Source organism: Mirounga angustirostris, unplaced genomic scaffold (genome assembly GCF_029215605.1).
Source record: "Mirounga angustirostris isolate CCGP_5_RB_7025 unplaced genomic scaffold, mMirAng1.0.hap1 SCAF_7, whole genome shotgun sequence".
Classification (NCBI taxonomy): domain Eukaryota; kingdom Metazoa; phylum Chordata; class Mammalia; order Carnivora; family Phocidae; genus Mirounga; species Mirounga angustirostris.
Window position 1 is genome coordinate 121,471,544 of NW_026991715.1, and position 17,081 is coordinate 121,488,624.

General features: G+C 40.8%; 1 protein-coding gene across 2 annotated transcripts in view; it reads left to right on the forward strand.

Moving 5' to 3' along the window:
* Nucleotides 1-17,081, forward strand: part of OXCT1 (3-oxoacid CoA-transferase 1) — a 124,216-nt gene that overhangs the window by 6,744 nt on the left and 100,391 nt on the right. For both annotated transcript variants that reach the window (XM_045904128.3, XM_045904140.3), the window contains exons 2-5: nt 2,019-2,127; nt 3,216-3,306; nt 11,110-11,245; nt 14,436-14,585. In XM_045904128.3, coding sequence (XP_045760084.2) covers nt 2,019-2,127; nt 3,216-3,306; nt 11,110-11,245; nt 14,436-14,585 — 486 coding nt within the window. The remainder of the gene's footprint in view (nt 1-2,018; nt 2,128-3,215; nt 3,307-11,109; nt 11,246-14,435; nt 14,586-17,081) is intronic.

The window sequence follows — 17,081 nt, forward strand, 5'->3', positions numbered from 1 at the left end:
GACGGTGGGCTTTTAAAAGTCACAGAGAGGAACAGCTTGTGGTAGAAGGATGCTGTGATGAAGGCTAAAACCTGGGATCTGGTTTTGCTGTAACACAATGTTGGGTACATTACGAGATCTTGCTCAGCTTCAGAAACTTGATCTGTGAAATGAATTGGTTGGATTAGAGTATCTGTATTTTTCTTTTTTCTGTATTCGAGCAGATATCCTCAACTTTATTTTATGATTCATCTTTTGTCCTCTTTTTTGAGGCTATCAAACTTTTAATTTCCAAGATTTAAAAAAAATATATTTGTATGTATATGTACATGTTTAAACAAAATCCAATAAATCCTCGCTGCTGAGGATAGGACAGAGAAGTAAGCTCTCTGCAGCTCGAGCTCATTCTTTGCTAGCTTTGCCTCCACGTATTTCCCAGTGGTGTGCTAGGATAGACCCCTCTTCACCAGACCTGAACCAAGGTTGAATTTAAAGGGACAAAAGTCATCTGGGTAACCTCTACTTTTGCATATCTCATTTGACTTTCAGTATTCTCTTAAAGGAAATAAACTTTTGTACTATTTGACACTTTCAATGAAAGAAGTTTATAGAGGAAGAAAAGAATGCTAGAAACTCATTAATGCTTTACCTTGACCCCATAGGATGTCTGTCAAAGACCAATAAGGCAGCATGTGTGAGCTTACATTTATGAACTTCTTTTTTTTTTTTTAGACTTTATTTATTTATTTGACAGAGAACGAGACAGTGAGAGAAAGAACATAAGCAGGGGGAGTGGGAGAGGGAGAAGCAGACTTCCCGCTGAGCAGAGAGCCCAACATGGGGCTCGATCCCAGGACCCCGGAATCATGACCTGAGCTGAAGGCAGACACTTAATGACTGAGCCACCCAGGAGCCCCACATTTATGAACTTCTTAAGGTGGCAGCATATGAGGAGTCAGGAGCCTTTCTCTTTTCTCCCTCCCTTTTTAGGTTGAATATATAATGAGCATAAAGAGAGGTGATATTTATCATGAATGATTACAACATAGTCAATTCTGATTTTCTTCTATCCATATTGTGGATGAAGTATAAAGAGGGAAACTGTTTAAAACTGATGATGAATGTTCACTAGATAACCTTTTTTGCACCAAATAGGTCACTGTGGTAAGACTAGCCATGCCTTCCTTGCAGATAATAGTTTGCTATTTTTCTCAGCATCTATAAACTCCAAGCCCCTTAGGGGGATGGGTCTTTTTGTGTGCTGTTCCTTGCTTGTTCCCTTAGGAGGCATTCACTGATGTAAGATTGGGTCAGGGGCCCAACTATGTATTTGTATACTGGTCACACCGTACTTGATTTCCTGCAGAGTGGCAGTCATGTCTTAATATATACTAGATGGGAGTAAACACCGGAATAGTTGGCACATAGTACATTCTCAGTGAATATTTGTTGACTGAATGCAAGGTTAGCTCACTATCAGAAACTGATGCTTGGGGCACCTGGGTGGCTCAGTTGGTTAAGCGACTGCCTTCAGCTCAGGTCATGATCCTGGAGTCCGGGGATCGAGTCCCGCATCGGGCTCCCTGCTCGGCGGGGAGTCTGCTTCTCCCTCTGACCCTCCTCCCTCTCATGCTCTTTGTCTCTCATTGTCTCTCTCGCAAATAAATAAAAAATCTTAAAAAAAAAAATTAAAAAAAAAAAAAAAAGAAACTGATGCTTGATGGCATCATTATTGTGAGTTTGAGTCCCAGTGTATGAGCTATCTACTTTCAATCTTGGGTGGCCACAAATGACACAGAGTTTTCCTTTATACAATGGAAGATATCCATCATGATCACAAGGGAATTCTGGTGATAATCTATGGATAGAGTATGTCCTTCCTGCTCTTAAGATGAATTACTTATGGCCCCACTCTATTTCAGAGAGCAGAGAGTGAAATTATCCTTGTATGTATGAAAAGTGAATACACTGGTATACATGCAAAATTAAGATGTATCTCCAAATGATGATTCACTTAAAAATTTTTTTAAATGTTTTAGGGATGTGTTTGCTACTTCTCAACCAGCATACGTCGCCATACCAAATTTTATACAGATCCAGTGGAAGCTGTAAAAGACATCCCTGATGGTGCAACGGTACTGGTTGGTGGTGAGTAATAGTATTGTTTTCCTTTTGGTGATGGTAACATCCTTACGTTTTTAGCAAAGCAGGGAAATCACAGTGGCGAAGCTGTGGAGATCAGAAATGCCACTTATTTTATTTTTAGTCATTTATTGCATATTATGCATTTATTGCATATTATGTAATTATTTCATTATGTAATGATTTTATTAGTGTCCTCATCTTGAAAATTTAGCAGGGTTTAGCACTTAACGTTGCACTTTTTCCCTTTGTGTTTCTTTTTCTCTTATTTTGAAAAGCTGAAGTTCTAAATGGTGATGTCTTATTAGTAGCTTTGAAAACATTCCTAGATCCTTGGGAATTCGGTTTAACTAAAACGTTTGCATTGCTCTCACCAGCTACCTAGTTATTCCTTTTGTCCTTCCTCATTTTAGGAGGTAAAAAGCATATACGCATCTCTGTTGTTGAAGCCTCTGGGTTCATTGCTGCACCTTGTTTGGAATGTCTTTTAGAATCATTGTCTCACACTCATTAAACTCACTGCCTGATTCTTATAATTTTTATTTATTCTTATTTTTTCTTATTTCTAGGCCTTGGTCACAGGTATCTAGGCTTGTTTTTAGGGCGGCTGTTCATTCATTCATCCATTCAACTGACCAGTCATTGAATGTCCATTTTAAACCCAATACTATTTGACAAATTGCGGAAGTTATAAAGAATTAAAAGTCATTGGTCTAGGCTTCCGGTTCTGCAAAATGTACTCAGGCATATAAAACAAACATGCTTGAAAAAGTAACTGTATAAAGTTTGAATTATAAAGTTGGACAGTAATAGATGTGCAGTTAAGTGCAAGGTGTGTGATGTATAGCTAATATTAACTGGCTGCACTTGGCTTTATTCTTATGATTCAAAGGTTTGACGGTTATGTCTGATGCTATCTAATGGTGCAAAACATTTGGGTATAGCTATGAGCCACTTCCCGAATTGCTGAGATACATCTGTATATTTTGCTTAATAGATCTAATAACGTGTTTTGCATTTTTTTTATGGAAAAGGATAACATATATTTCCCTGAGAGATTACCATTTTCACAAATTGTCTTTTTCACTTAATAGGTTTTGGGTTATGTGGAATTCCAGAAAATCTTATAGGAGCCTTACTGAAGACTGGAGTAAAAGGGCTGACTGCAGTCAGCAACAATGCAGGGTAAGTGTGCATTTTGAAAACAAGTGGCTTGAAAGAAATGACAGTTCTCTATAATTATATAAAGTTTATGAATAAAATGAAAAATATGCTCAAGTATCACAAGATAGTTTTTAACAAGCTCAAGAGTTGGAGGTTACATTTCTTCAAATATTTTTGGTACCATCCTTCATAATCATAAGTAAAGCAGACTTGCATAGATTTATATCTTAATCCGATGTGCTTTTATTTTTCTAAATTCCAAATACATTGTTAAAATACAGATTTTCAAATTGGATCTTGCATTTTATAATTTAGAGATGTCTCTTTATGTTATTGTAGATCATTATATATAGAGGAAGATCTCAAACAGTTTTTTTGTTTTTTTTTTTAAGATTTTATCTATCCATTTGACAGAGAGAGACATAGCGAGAGAGGGAACACAAGCAGAGGGAGTGGGAGAGGGAGAAGCAGGCTCCCCGCTGAGCATGGAATCAGATGCGGGGCTCGATCCCAGGACTCTGGGACCACGACCCGAGCCGAAGGCAGATGCTTAGGGACTGAGCCACCCAGGCGCCCCTCAAACAGTTTTAAATCTGTTCCAAGTCTTCTCTTTCGGTTATGCCATATTCTAGATGATATATAAGGAGGTCACTAACCATTAAAAATGTTGCTGGTCTTGGTAGAAGGAGGAGGATATGCAGCCAGCACTTAAGACAGTAGGTTCTCATATCAAAATAGTCAACAATAGCCATAACATTTTAATAATGACATGCACATTAAAATATATTTTGTTATGAAGAAAAAAAATCTATTTTTTTTTTTTAAGATTTTAGTTCCACATCCTCAAAGAAGCCTTATCCAATTATAGAACTTCTCTAGCCTTCATTGATCTTGCCCCTTTGTGAGTTCCTCTGAAGACTTCTAGTCTTTCTTTGTATACCAAATTGTAGTCCTTCTCCAGTATATACTACAGACTGATCCTTTTGCTTACAGTAGTTTTTTTCTTCCCCACCAGTGCTGGAGCTGGATGGGATTGTAGAGATCATCTGTTCCATTTCCCTCATTTAATAGAGGAAACTCATACGTAAATAGAGAAGTAACTTGTTCATGATCACTTGATATTTCTTAAATGCACCTCGTGCTATTTGAGCTTACTTTGTATTTATTAAAAATACTTTTGACTATCAGTACTTTGTTGGGTTTTCCAGATAGCTCAGTGCTAACAAGGGATGGTGTATAAATCAATGTAAATTCTTGATACAGAGTAAATACTGATAACCATCATTGAACACAAAGAAAGCACTTTGTACACCCTCATTGGCAGTTGATTCTCTTAATTAGGTGGGTTTAATCCCAGAGATCTACAGGAATGACAGCTTTGTTTTGGCCATTAGAGTCAGATAAATGAGGAAAACTTAGCACTGCTTTGTTGGAGAAACAAAGATGGTTTGGATTGTTGAGTAAATGGAGAGAACTTAGAAGTAATAACTACTTTCTTGGGGCACGTGGGTAGGTTAGTCACTTAAGCATCCAACTCCTGATTTCAGCTCAGGTCATGATCTCAGGGTCCTGGGATAGAGCCCCTCGTCAGCTCCATGCTCAGGAGTCTATGTATCCCTCTTCCTCTGCCCTTCTCCTCTAAATAAATAAATAAATAAATAAAATCTTTTAAAAAAAAGAAGTAATAACTGCTTTCTCGTTTAGAAAAGGCTGTTTATGTAAGGGTCTAACTGAATTGGAAGACTTCCCAAAGCTCAGGGCTCTTGATCTGTGTTTGTTTTGTTTTTAGTTACCAGTGAGACCTGTTGCCATGAGGTACCACTTATCTTGGTGTGGAATATTAACTGTTAGTCTTTTTTATTTTTTTAAATATTATTTAATTTATTTTTTATTTTTTAAGATTATTTATTTGACAGAGAGAGAGCGCGCTCACAAGTAGGCAAAGTGGCAGGCAGAGGGAGAGGGAGAAGCAGGCTCCCTGCTGAGCAAGGAGCCTGATGTGGGGCTCCACACCAGGACCCTGGGATCATGACCTGAGCCGAAGGCAGCCGCTTAACCGACTGAGCCACCCAAGGCGCCCCTTAACTGTTAGTCTTGATGAGATAAACATTCCCACTTAGGATCACTCAGATGAATCAGGACTTTGATATGGATTGATTAGGAAAGTGGGGAAAATTGAAAATATGCATTTCACTGATTTTTTAGAAGACTTTGACATGTGAATTACAAGCCTGTAGGAACCAAAAGTTTTACAGTAAACTATATATCAACCAATTAGAGAAGTAAGGGAGGCATAGATGTGTTATATTAATCACACTCATTTCCTCATGACAAGATTATTTTAGATTACAATTCTTGAAGGTGGGAATTTAAACAACTCTAGGGACAGCCCAGCTTCCATGTGGAAGCCTGTAAGTACTGTATGATCATACATATGCTCCTGTGCCTGTGGTTACAGTACTATTACCTATATGTGGTGTTATACTAGTCAGCTGTAGGAATTCTGGACCCAGTGAGCAGTTTTTCATGCTAAATAAAATTCCTGGTTCTGCACCAGGGGTTTTGAACCAGTAGATAAAGGTGGGTGGCTCCTTCGCTATGCCGTCTTTATTATTAGTTGAGGCTGCTGCAGCTCTGAAGGTCTCAATGGAGAGCTGTGGGCCATCTTGTCTGATTATAAGCATTCCCCCAAGAATTGATTATTTTGTCTGAGAAGGGCTAACCACTTCCTGGGATGTGTACTTGAACTTCTCTCCTCAGCTCATGGAAGGGAGTGAGTGTTCACTTGTTCCATATAACTGTGTCATAAGTTAATGTGCTATCCGAATATAGCTTGTTCTTTCCTTTTGATATTCTTGATATTATCAGAGTAAATATATACTGTAACTGAGATTTAAGCATGCCTAAAATGAGAGGAAACAAGAGAAATACAGTTTGGTAAATGGTTGCAAATTTATTTTGATTAGAGTTTTGTTTTGACAAGAATTTCCAATTAATGAGATTTCAGAAAATGAAATTTCAGATTCAGAACATGACAAATATTTGTGGAATGTTTATGTCTTCCATGAAATACTGTTTTGCTTTACACAAATATATCTCTTTATTGAATTCTTGGCTTTAGACTTCTTTTACCACTAAAATGTTTGGAACCTGAGGTTGTGGTACCATAAGAGAATGGTCAAATCTCTCCCTCCATAGGTGTGCTAGGGAAATGTTGGCTCCTAAAGGCAAGCAAGATAATCTTTTTGAAAGTCCATCAAAATTGCCTTTAATATCAAAGAGCTGCAAGATGCCTTAATATGCATGTTTCTCTATTAGAAATGTTATGTTTCTCATTTGCAAAAGATGGCCTGTGTCTGTCTTCTCTTTTCCTATTGTAAGGGCTTTACCTTTTTCATTTTTGTATCATCATTGTCTGATACACAGTAAAGAAGGGATACATGTTTATTGAATTCGTGAGTTGGAAAGTATGTGGCAAGAAAGACACTTATTATAAGCTACCTAACAGCCTTATTTGAGGCATAAACACTAACTCTGTACCTGGTCAGGGGGTAGCCTGGGCTGAGCATCTTAAGCACTGCTTGGTTGCCAAGCCAGTTGCTAGTCCAAAAAGAAAGCAAAGGCCAAATATACATAGTTTCCAGAGCCAAGATCAACAAATACAGAGAGGTCATCTCCAAACAGAGCCAAGTTCAAATGTGTAAAGGGTTGAAAAGCCAAACAGAGATCCATGAAAGAGTGTGTAATGGGAAAAATCTCTGAAGTCAGTGAATTGGGAAGTACATTCTGGTTTATCATATGGACCTGTATACTTGGAGGGAGGTTCAGATATTAAAGACTACAGAAAGCAAATGGACTATATTCACTTTCATGGATTATTTTATTGTTATGACTATTTAGACAGGGCTCCAGAGGATGTATCAATAGTACTCTCATATTGGGTAACTGAAGAGAGTTTACCAAAGGGACTCTCTTTAAAGGAATGGTCAGAGTTGAGGGAAAGCAATATGGGTATTGAAGTACCCTGGAGTTAGTATCAGAGAGCGCTATTACCGCCAGCCTTAGGCCTGAAGAATGAGAGGAGGGAGCTGCCAGGACCTGGAAGAAAGCTTTATGATGTCCTTCTCGCACCTGGTCAGAAGCCAGAGGGCAAGGGAGTCCGTCAATCCAGTCAGCCATCCCAGCACAGGGCAAGCTGGAGATTGGCGAATGGATCTGCAAGGGCAAATAGAAAATATCCAGCATGAGGACTTGGTGATTTTCATTTTGAGCCAGTGAGAAGGGAGAAAGTGAAATCAAGCAATAAATTCATTCAACAAATGTTCCATAAATGTGAAAATGGAGGGGCAGGTTTCAGTATAAAGTCAGGCAATCAGGGAGAGACTCATTGAGGTGATGGTTGACCAGAGACTTGAAAGAAATGAGGGGTGAGCCTTGCATTACCTGGGGAAGAGTTTCAGAGACAGGGAGAGGCCAGTGCAAAGGGCCTGGGAAGTATGCCTGGTGTGTTTGCGGGACAGGGAGGAGGTCAGCAGAAGAAAAGTGAGCAAAAGGGAAGTGGGAGGAATGAGGTCTGAGATGTCAAGGGCATCTCATCTTACAGGGCCTTGCAGGCCCCTCTAGAGACCCCTGCTTTTGCATGAATGCCGTTGCAGCATTTTGGGCAGAGCAGTGACGTGATCTGACACATTTTGTTTTATTCTTACGGTTTTGGCCGCCATTTTATGAGTGGATTGCAGGGAGCAGGAGTAGAAGTAGGGAAGGTTGCTGTCTTTAGGCAGGAGATGGTGCAGGTCACACAGGAGGAAGTGAGAAATGCTCAGATTCTGGATAGATTTTGAAGATAGAGTCAGGATTTTCCAATATTGTTGATGTAGAGTAGGAGAGAGGAGTGACAGATCACTCCATTACTTTTGTACTAAAGATTTGCAAGGATGGGGCAGGCTGCAGGTACAGCTGAATTTAGGAGAATGGAATTGTTAACCTGAAGAACAAAAGGCCCAGCTAAGTATTAATTAGGAGTAGGTAAAAAACAGACAAAAAACAGAGAGAGGGCATTGTGTGTGAGTGTGTGGAAGAACTGGTTTTTCCAAGATCCCTCTAGTGGCCAAGCATATTATTAATCTTCAGGGCATTCTCTCCATATTTCTCCATATCTCAAAAGTACATTCTTGAAAATACTTGTTTAGGCTTTAGTTTTCTTTTGAAACAAGCAAGAATAAATCATGTAGCTATTCCTTCTATACTCGTGGTGAGTGGAAAATGTTCTCAGATTCAGTATTGGAAGACTAGAACTATAAACAAGTTTAGCAAATGGTTGACAGTTACCTGGACTACTTGGAGGGATTCAGTGTGCCTAGACCTCCTGGTCTAGGTTAGAGGCTTGGCAGTGATGCATTCTGGGAAGTAGGAGTCAGTTGAGTGGGGATGGGCATTTGTGGGCATGAGGAGTGTGGGGATGGAGAGCGAAGTGAAGGGGGAGACGAGCTTGTTAGGAGAAACGTCAGTGGTTTGTCACACAAGGTACCGTACTTATCCCTCCTTGGGTCAAGCAAGGGGATGTCACTAGGGACTGTAGACTAATTAACCACCAGTCCATTCTCCCACTCTGTTCCATTGCCAAAGCCAGAATTCTGGACTGGGTCTGTATCTACATTAGGATGGGCAACAAACCTATGATTTATTTTCCCCCAAATATCCCTTGACTGGTCCCCTTTTTCTCCACTCCTTTTGGGGCTGCCTTAGTTCAGACCATTGTCTTTGCTGGATTATTTCAAGCCTCTTAACTGATCTCCCGGCCTTTTGTCACTGAACCTCTCCAATTAATTGTATACCCTGTTATTTTCTACTTAAAATTATTCACAGGGTCTCCCATATCCTTTAGGATGAAATCTTCATTTCGTGGTATGGCTCATGTGACAGGTGACAAGCTGGCCTGCCTTCTACCTCTGTTGCTCACTTTTGCTTCCAGTCCGTACTGCAGTTACACTCAGCACGGAGCCCGTCCCACCACTGTGCACCTTTGCAAAGCTGCCCACCTGCCTTTTTGGTTCATTGCATCCACACCTCTACTCTGCTCTCAAAGACTTTTTTCTTCAAGTCTGTTCAAGTGTCATTTTCCGTAAGCCTTTTCTGGACCTCTTTCTCCTCTCTGTTGGGTGACCTTCAGTGTTCTCATTGCACTTGATGCAGACCTCTTAGCACATCTCATCCTCTGTTGTAATTATAGGTTTACATGTTTATCCCTTGATATCTCAGAGCTCCCCCTGGCCCAGGACCTGACATACTAGCCCTGGGGGGCAGTAAGAACTTAGTAAAGGACTATGGGATGAGTCAACAGTGTAGATGACCCAGGCTCCATAGGGGAGAGGCCATGAGAGTACGCGGGGGATTAGGAGAGAGAGATCATAAATGAAGGCTTCTATTTCTGGGAGGTGCTCTGGCTTTATCACTGTATTTCTGTCTCTTAAAAAAACTTTTATCATAGCATAATACAGAGTAACATAGAAAAGTGATCATATCACAGGTTTGAAGTTTGAAGGATCTTTACAGGCTGCAGACCCATGTAACCAGCCCCCAGATTCTTTCAGTGGAACATGACCAGTACCCCAGAAAGCCCCTCTTGTGCTCCTTCGAGTCACTGTTTTCCTTTCCCACCACCAAACTTAACCATTATCCTCACTTCTGATCTTATCCGTGAGTCTTGTGTGACTTTGAACTTCATATAAAAGGAATAGGTCAGTAAGTACTCTCTTGTGGTTCTTTTGCTTAGCATTTTACCTGTGAGAGCCCTCCATTGTTGCAGGGGTGGTCACTGATTCCTTCTTACTGCTCATTTTTTCTGCTCTGCTGAGGAGTAGTACTGGGGAGGCCCCAGTGTTTGGCCATCATGGACAGTGTGACTATGAATATTCTTGTCTGCTGGGGAACATATGTATGCATTCCTGTTGGACATAGACCGAGGAGGGGAATTGCTGACATAGCATATCCATATGTTCAGCATCAATAGATACTGCTAATAATTTTTCAGAAGTGGTTGGATCAGTTGACATTCTCCTCTTCATATATGAGAGCTCTGGGTGTTCCACATTCTTGCCAACACTTGGTATTTCCTTCTTTTTTTTTTCTTTTTTTAAAGATTTTATTTATTTGTGTGTGAGAGAGAGAGAGCGTGTGTGCACAAGCAGGGGGAGTGGCAGGCAGAGGGAGAAGCAGGCTCCCCACTGAGCAAGGAGCCCAACATGGGGCTCGATCCCAGGACTCTGGGATCATGACCTGAGCCGAAATCAAGAGTCAGATGCTTAACCTACTGAGCTACCCAGGCGCCCCTGTTCTCTCTTAAATATAAGAATGCGTGTTCACTTTTTAGGACAGAATGAATTTCTCTGCTTGGAGCCAGTGCAGGTTAGGAGAGTGGCATTGCCTTTGCATTTACATACGCCTTCAGAGTGTAGGGCAAGATCCAGTCTGCTCGCCTTCTACCCTAGTATCACTTGGGAGCAGTGGAAAGAGTGAAAGGTGCAGGGCAGACTTGTAGGATTGGTGTGGGTTTGAATACTGGCTACGTCACTTACTACCCAAGATATCTGTCGGCAGAAATCACTGAAAGGTCTTGAGCTTTAGTTTCCTTAGCTGTAAAATAAGAAAAGAACAGCCACCTTGCAAGGCTCTTTGGGTGGTGGGAGACTACGAGAGAATATGGGTTCAATGCCCAGCAGAGAAGATTCCTTTAAATGAATAATATTGCATGTTTTCGGAAGTCAGGGATATTAGTGTTCTAACCGATGTTGCTTTGATTGCAAGTTGCTTGCATTTTTCTTCTAGGGTTGACAACTTTGGCCTGGGCCTTTTACTTCGATCCAAGCAGATAAAACGCATGGTCTCTTCATATGTGGGAGAAAATGCAGAATTTGAACGACAGTACTTAAGTGGTGAATTAGAAGTAGAGCTGACACCCCAGGTAAGAAAATTTCTCTGCTCCTCTTTTAGAATAGTAACTTAGTTTGAAATTTACCTATTTCCCTCTAGCAATTTTCTTTTGCAAGAGAGGTAAGGCAGAAAGGATGCAATTTTGCCAGGCCAAGGAAATTTGTTTGTAGGTCACTCCTGTCGATTGCTAGAAGACTAAAAGCCTCTGTTGCGTGCCCCAAAAAAGGGAGGTATTTCCAGTAAACAATATCTAGGCTACAGGACAAATGTGTAAGCTTGGCACTGTGGTGTCCATTTTGTGCTGGCAGCTTGCAGTAGGGCTTGCTGAAATGCTTGGGGATTGTCCTAAGGGTCTGTTCCTGTGAATCATAGAATTAGAAATGTGTGAGGAATATGTTCTTGCTGAGACATCAGGAAAGTGAAGTCCCTGGAGGGTACAACTGGCCATGTCACAGAATAAGAGCTGGAATCAGAGCCCAGGTCTCCAGGGAATAGATGTTCCTTACCAAGTAAGCAATTACCACAATTGAATCTAGCGGGTTTCCATTCATGTCGTACACTATGTCTTAACTGGCTAAAGAGTTTGTCATAGAGGAAACTTTTCGAAGCCATTTGGGTAAAACAAGCCATTTGGGTAGAACATAGAGGAAACTTTTCGAAGCCATTTGTGCCTACAGGTTATATGTATTGGTCTTCCAGTTTGACATCATCTGCCTTCATCTCTGAAATTGAACCCACCACTCTGCTTTATTTTTGTCAACAGAATTATTATTACCACTGACTTCACTAAATTGGTGATAACGTGAGATAGCAACATTTTAAAAATCAATAATGAACTCCCAGTATATGCTTGTCTAGAGAGAGCGTGCAGGGGAGAACTTTTCTACCTGAGGCTTCACAACATTACTCACGTCCCACCCGATCACCCCACAGTGTGGGCACCTGTGCTTGTCATAAGCCTTGCACTGTGCCTGGTATTTATCCATTTTCATTTAAGGTTTTTTGAAAATAACAAAAGGTACCCTGTCTTAGTCTACTCATGCTGCTGTAACAAAATACCACAAACTCGGTGGCTCAGACAAGAGGAAGTGATGTCTCATTGTTCTGGCAACTGGGAAGTACTAGATCAAGTACAGGCTGATGTGATTCTTGGTAGAGGGGAGGAGGGGGAGGAAGAGAGAAAGAGGATGCACACGTGCAAATAAGGACTCTGGGGTCTCTTATTATAAGGACACTAATCCTGCTGGATCAGGGCCCTACCCTTATGACCTCATTTAGCCTTAATGACTTCCATAAAGGCCCTGTCTTCAAATACCATCACGTTGGGTGTTAGGGCTTCAGCATATGAATTTGGTGGGGGACACAATTCAGTCCATTGCATATACTTTTCCTCTTCACATTGTAGATTGAGATACCTTTTCCTTTGGGTTGTGGAGCCCTTGAAAATTAACCTTTCAATTACTTCTATTATCTTTTGTATTATCCCTTCTTTTGTCAGAGGGCATATACATGGGAGTTTCTTAGTATTTCTTTTATATTCCTTCTTTAAGCTGAAAGAGGTCAGTGTCTCTCTCCCCGACTTAGTGGCAGGTAAATAAACATTGGCTTGGGCAACTTGTTTTGCAGCCTGTGAGCCAGAGAAGTGTTGATGAAGTGGTAGGGATTAGGACTCCCTTTGGGATTTGGATGTAGGGGGGTTGGTGGTCGCTGCAGAGAGCCTGTCTGTAGAAATTGTCCACTTTTAGGTCCTTGCCCAATTGGACAGAGAGCAGGAATAAAGTATTCAAGGAGGGTAGACGTAAAAAATATCTTATAGTAGAGAAGGTTATGGTTGTTTTGTTTTGTTTTGTTTTTAAAGATTTATTTATTTATTTATTTGAGAGAGAGAGAATGAGAGACAGAGAGCATGAGAGGGAGGAGGGTCAGAGGGAGAAGCAGACTCCCCGCCGAGCAGGGAGCCCGATGCGGGACTCGATCCCGGGACTCCAGGATCATGACCTGAGCCGAAGGCAGTCGCTTAACCAACTGAGCCACCCAGGCGCCCGGTTATGGTTGTTTTGATGATTTAATCTTGTGAATGTTATTAACTTAAAATACAGTACAAAATGGACTTATCTCTGACTATTAGATAGAATAGAGAAACTGTTACCTGGAAGATTGTCAGTTATGCTTCAGATCCTGCCTTCCCCAGATTATCCCACCCTACTTCAAACGCCCGTGTCTGAAGTCCCAACTTTTAGTCCCCACTTTGAGTTTAGTATTTAAAGGACCCAGTTAAAGTAGAAAATTGTTTTCAGGCTGAAATAATTTTAACATAGTATTACTAAGACCTAAACCAGTTCTTACTACTGAGTGACCAGTCAGTTATGTAGTATGAATATGATGTAGCTAGACTGTAACAATAGGTTTCAGGGTTAGGGTGGGTGTTAGGAAATATTTAGGGCCAGAGTTATTCCCCTATGGGAGAACTGGGTTGGAAAGCAGTTGGGGGCAGGGGGCAGCCAGGGAAATCAGGTTTGAACAACTGGTACCTAGGAAAGGGATAAAGATGATCAAAAGAAGATATAAAGAAACTTTGCATACAGTTGTTTCTACTCTAAGATAAGATTTGAAATACTCTTAGCTTTTAAAAACCAAATTACCTGTATGTTGTACTCTGCCTCACTATGGATTTTTTCTTAGTTAGATAATGTAGTAGACAAAATGCTTTTAAGAATGTTTTAGAATGAACTCTAAGTAAATGAACATATTATTATTATATAATAATGGCATTGTTATTCATGATAAGCTTCAAGCTATACCTACATAGGGCATACAGTAAAACACAAAATTTAAATACATATTTTTAAATATATATATATATAGTTAAAGTGATATACTTCAGATTTGAAAATTGATTTTAAAATATTACAAATAGACTGTTGGAGAATATGATGTCAGGAGAGCAGTGGGAGACCAGAAAGCTGAGAGCACGATGATACAAAGAAGCAGTTACATTCGAATGCAAATTAAGAATTGAGAGATTGTTGTCTAGAGGGGCAATACTTGTTTTCAATTAATCTAGCATACCGTGTTAGCGAAATACACCAATATACAGTGCTAGGTACTGTTTAGGATGATAAACCTCTAGAGGGAGGAACTGTGTCTGTAAATGTTTCCGTATCCGCGTACAGAAGTGTGCTTAATGAACTTCTTATGGTGTGGTGGTTGCTCACTTGTAGGGCACGCTTGCAGAGCGGATTCGTGCAGGTGGGGCTGGAGTTCCTGCGTTTTACACCAGCACCGGGTACGGGACCCTCGTGCAGCAAGGAGGGGCACCGATCAAATACAACAAAGATGGCAGCATTGCCGTTGCCAGTAAGCCGAGAGAGGTAAGAGTAAGAAGTAGCTCTCATTCAGGTAACACGGGCTACCTCTTCCAGCACAGGATCCAGGTGCACTCAGTGGGTAGGTAAGATAAAATCTGCTCTGTGTAAGAAGAGACCCTGTCCTTCATCTATGTGGCCTATGCTAGGAAAATTTCTGCTAAAACTGAGCATCTGCCAATAATTAAAATCACATAGAGAAACCAGAATAAATAAATGGGAAGAAACTGTAATCTATATAAGATGTGTGAGTCAAGATTAGTTTTATGGTAGGTTTTAACAAACGTAGGAGCATTTATAACTTCTGATCATGCTCATGTGGAAAAGAGAGTAGGTGTATGATATATATTGTATTAAACTTTTCATTCTCAAGCCCCTTCTGGATGTGGATGAAGGAGAAAAAAAGCCAAGGACATCACAAGTTTGTCTACAATTTTGAAAAAGAGGGGACAGTTGTAATTACATAATAAGATAGAGCATTCATCCTGTCTCCTTTATCCTTCTTTTTGTACACTGGACATATTTGAGCTGACTGAATAATTTAGTTTTATTTAAAGTGCTGGGTAGGATGGGGTACCTTTATACTAGGTAACTTCACTCACATATTAGAAAAGAATAGGACTCCACATATAGATATTTGAGATACTCAGATTTGAGGCAGTTGTAAAAATTACACAGGACAGTAATCCATTACTGTATTTTTAGTCCCTCTCCCTTCTCCCTGGCCACGTGGCTCAAGAGCGTTAACTCAGGCTGCAGAAATGCTGAGCTTAGCTCTGAGGAAATGACAGCTTAGTAAATCGAGGGATCTCCTACCACACTTGCCTATAGTGAATTTTATAATTTTTTTTTTTTTTTTGCTTATAGGGATGTTCTGCACCTCCGTGTTTTGAGAGAAGATAAAAGGTCATTGAATATGCGCCTTGCTGCTCAGTGTTTGTGCTGGCAGCATCCTCCATCTGGAGCGTTGCTTTTTTTGCTTAGAATGACCTATATTGACTCAAAGTTTTGATTAACATTTTTTTTTATATTCTATCTTGCTTCTTTCCTTACTGCCTAATTAAGGTTTAAAAAGTTTTTGACAAAGTAAGACAGGAGCCTAATTATTAAAATGGATCTTAGTAATATAGATAATGATGCCCAGAAAAATTGGGTTAATACTTTGAGAGTTTGCTAGAAGCTAGAGCATTAACTTGCCCTGGGAAAATAATAGGATAGACTGGAGTCTGTCCTGAATGTCTCGGTTCATTTTTGCCTGGAGTTAGGTGCACAAATCTAGTAGTTTGGTCTGAATTACCTAGGAACGTGACAGATAATTTCTTGAAATGATTCTTGCTAGCTCTTTATTTCCCCTACATATGGTAGGAAGAGGAGGTGAGTAAATTTCCTAATTCAGTGGTATTTGCCGGGCACTGGCCCACATATGGTAGAAAAGGAGATGATCTAGACTAAGTCCCCCTGCTAGTGGAGGAGCTGACAAGGAATGAATTAATAAACACATAATGTCAATAAAGAAAGTGCCATGAAGAAAAATCGAGTACGGTAAGGGCAGAGAGAATGGTCACTGGTCAGGGAAGGGGTGTTCCAGATTGGGTCAGGGGAAACCTCTCTGAGGAAGTGACAGTTCGTAGAGATCAGAATAAAACAGGAGAATGAGTGGGTGAAGATTATAGGGTTGTGCTCTGGTCAGAAGGAAGGGGAAGGACACGGTCCTGAGTCAGGCCAGCTCTGTTTGTGGAACAGCAGGGCAGTGAGACTGGAACAGAGTAAATGAGGCAGAGAGCAGTAGGATGGGAGGCTGAAGGGAGGCATGAACCAGATCACATGAGTTTGGGTTTTATTGAGTGGTGAGGGGACAGCAGAGAATTCAGACATGGGAGAGATGTGGTCTGAGTTACATTTTGGAAGGATCACTGTGGCTGCTGGGTGGAGAGTTTTTTGGTAGGGTTCTAAGAGCAGAACCAGTGAGAGAGATTGAGAGGCTGTTGATCCAGGAGGGAGTGGAAGTGGTTTAGACTGAGGTGGTTAACAGTGGAGCTTGTGGGAGGTGGTTGGAATCAGGACATATGTTGATAGCAGAACCAGCAGGATTTACCAATGGATTGGTTACGGGGTGAGAAAGGACAAGAACCAAGCATGCTGCTTAATGAGATGGGCAAAGTGTGGAGGTAATCAAAGAGCCTTGTCTGGGACTGGATGCATTTGAGACATCCTTGAGGCTCCAACAGAAGTTGCTCAGTCGTCTCCAGCTTGGGGAGGGTTTAGTGCTGGGATAGGAGCTTTGGAGTCTTCAGCATATAGTATTTAAATCTGTGGGGCTGAGTGTCTAGGGCTAGAGTACAGGTAGTGAATACTTCTTTTGCATTTAAAGGGTGGGAAGAGGAAAAGGAGCAGCAAAGAAGAATAGGAAAGTGTCTAGTAAGTGAAGACCAAGGGGAGTATGGTAACTTGAAGACGGGCAATTTTACAAAGGAGGGAGTGATCAGTTGTGTCAGAGTGAGA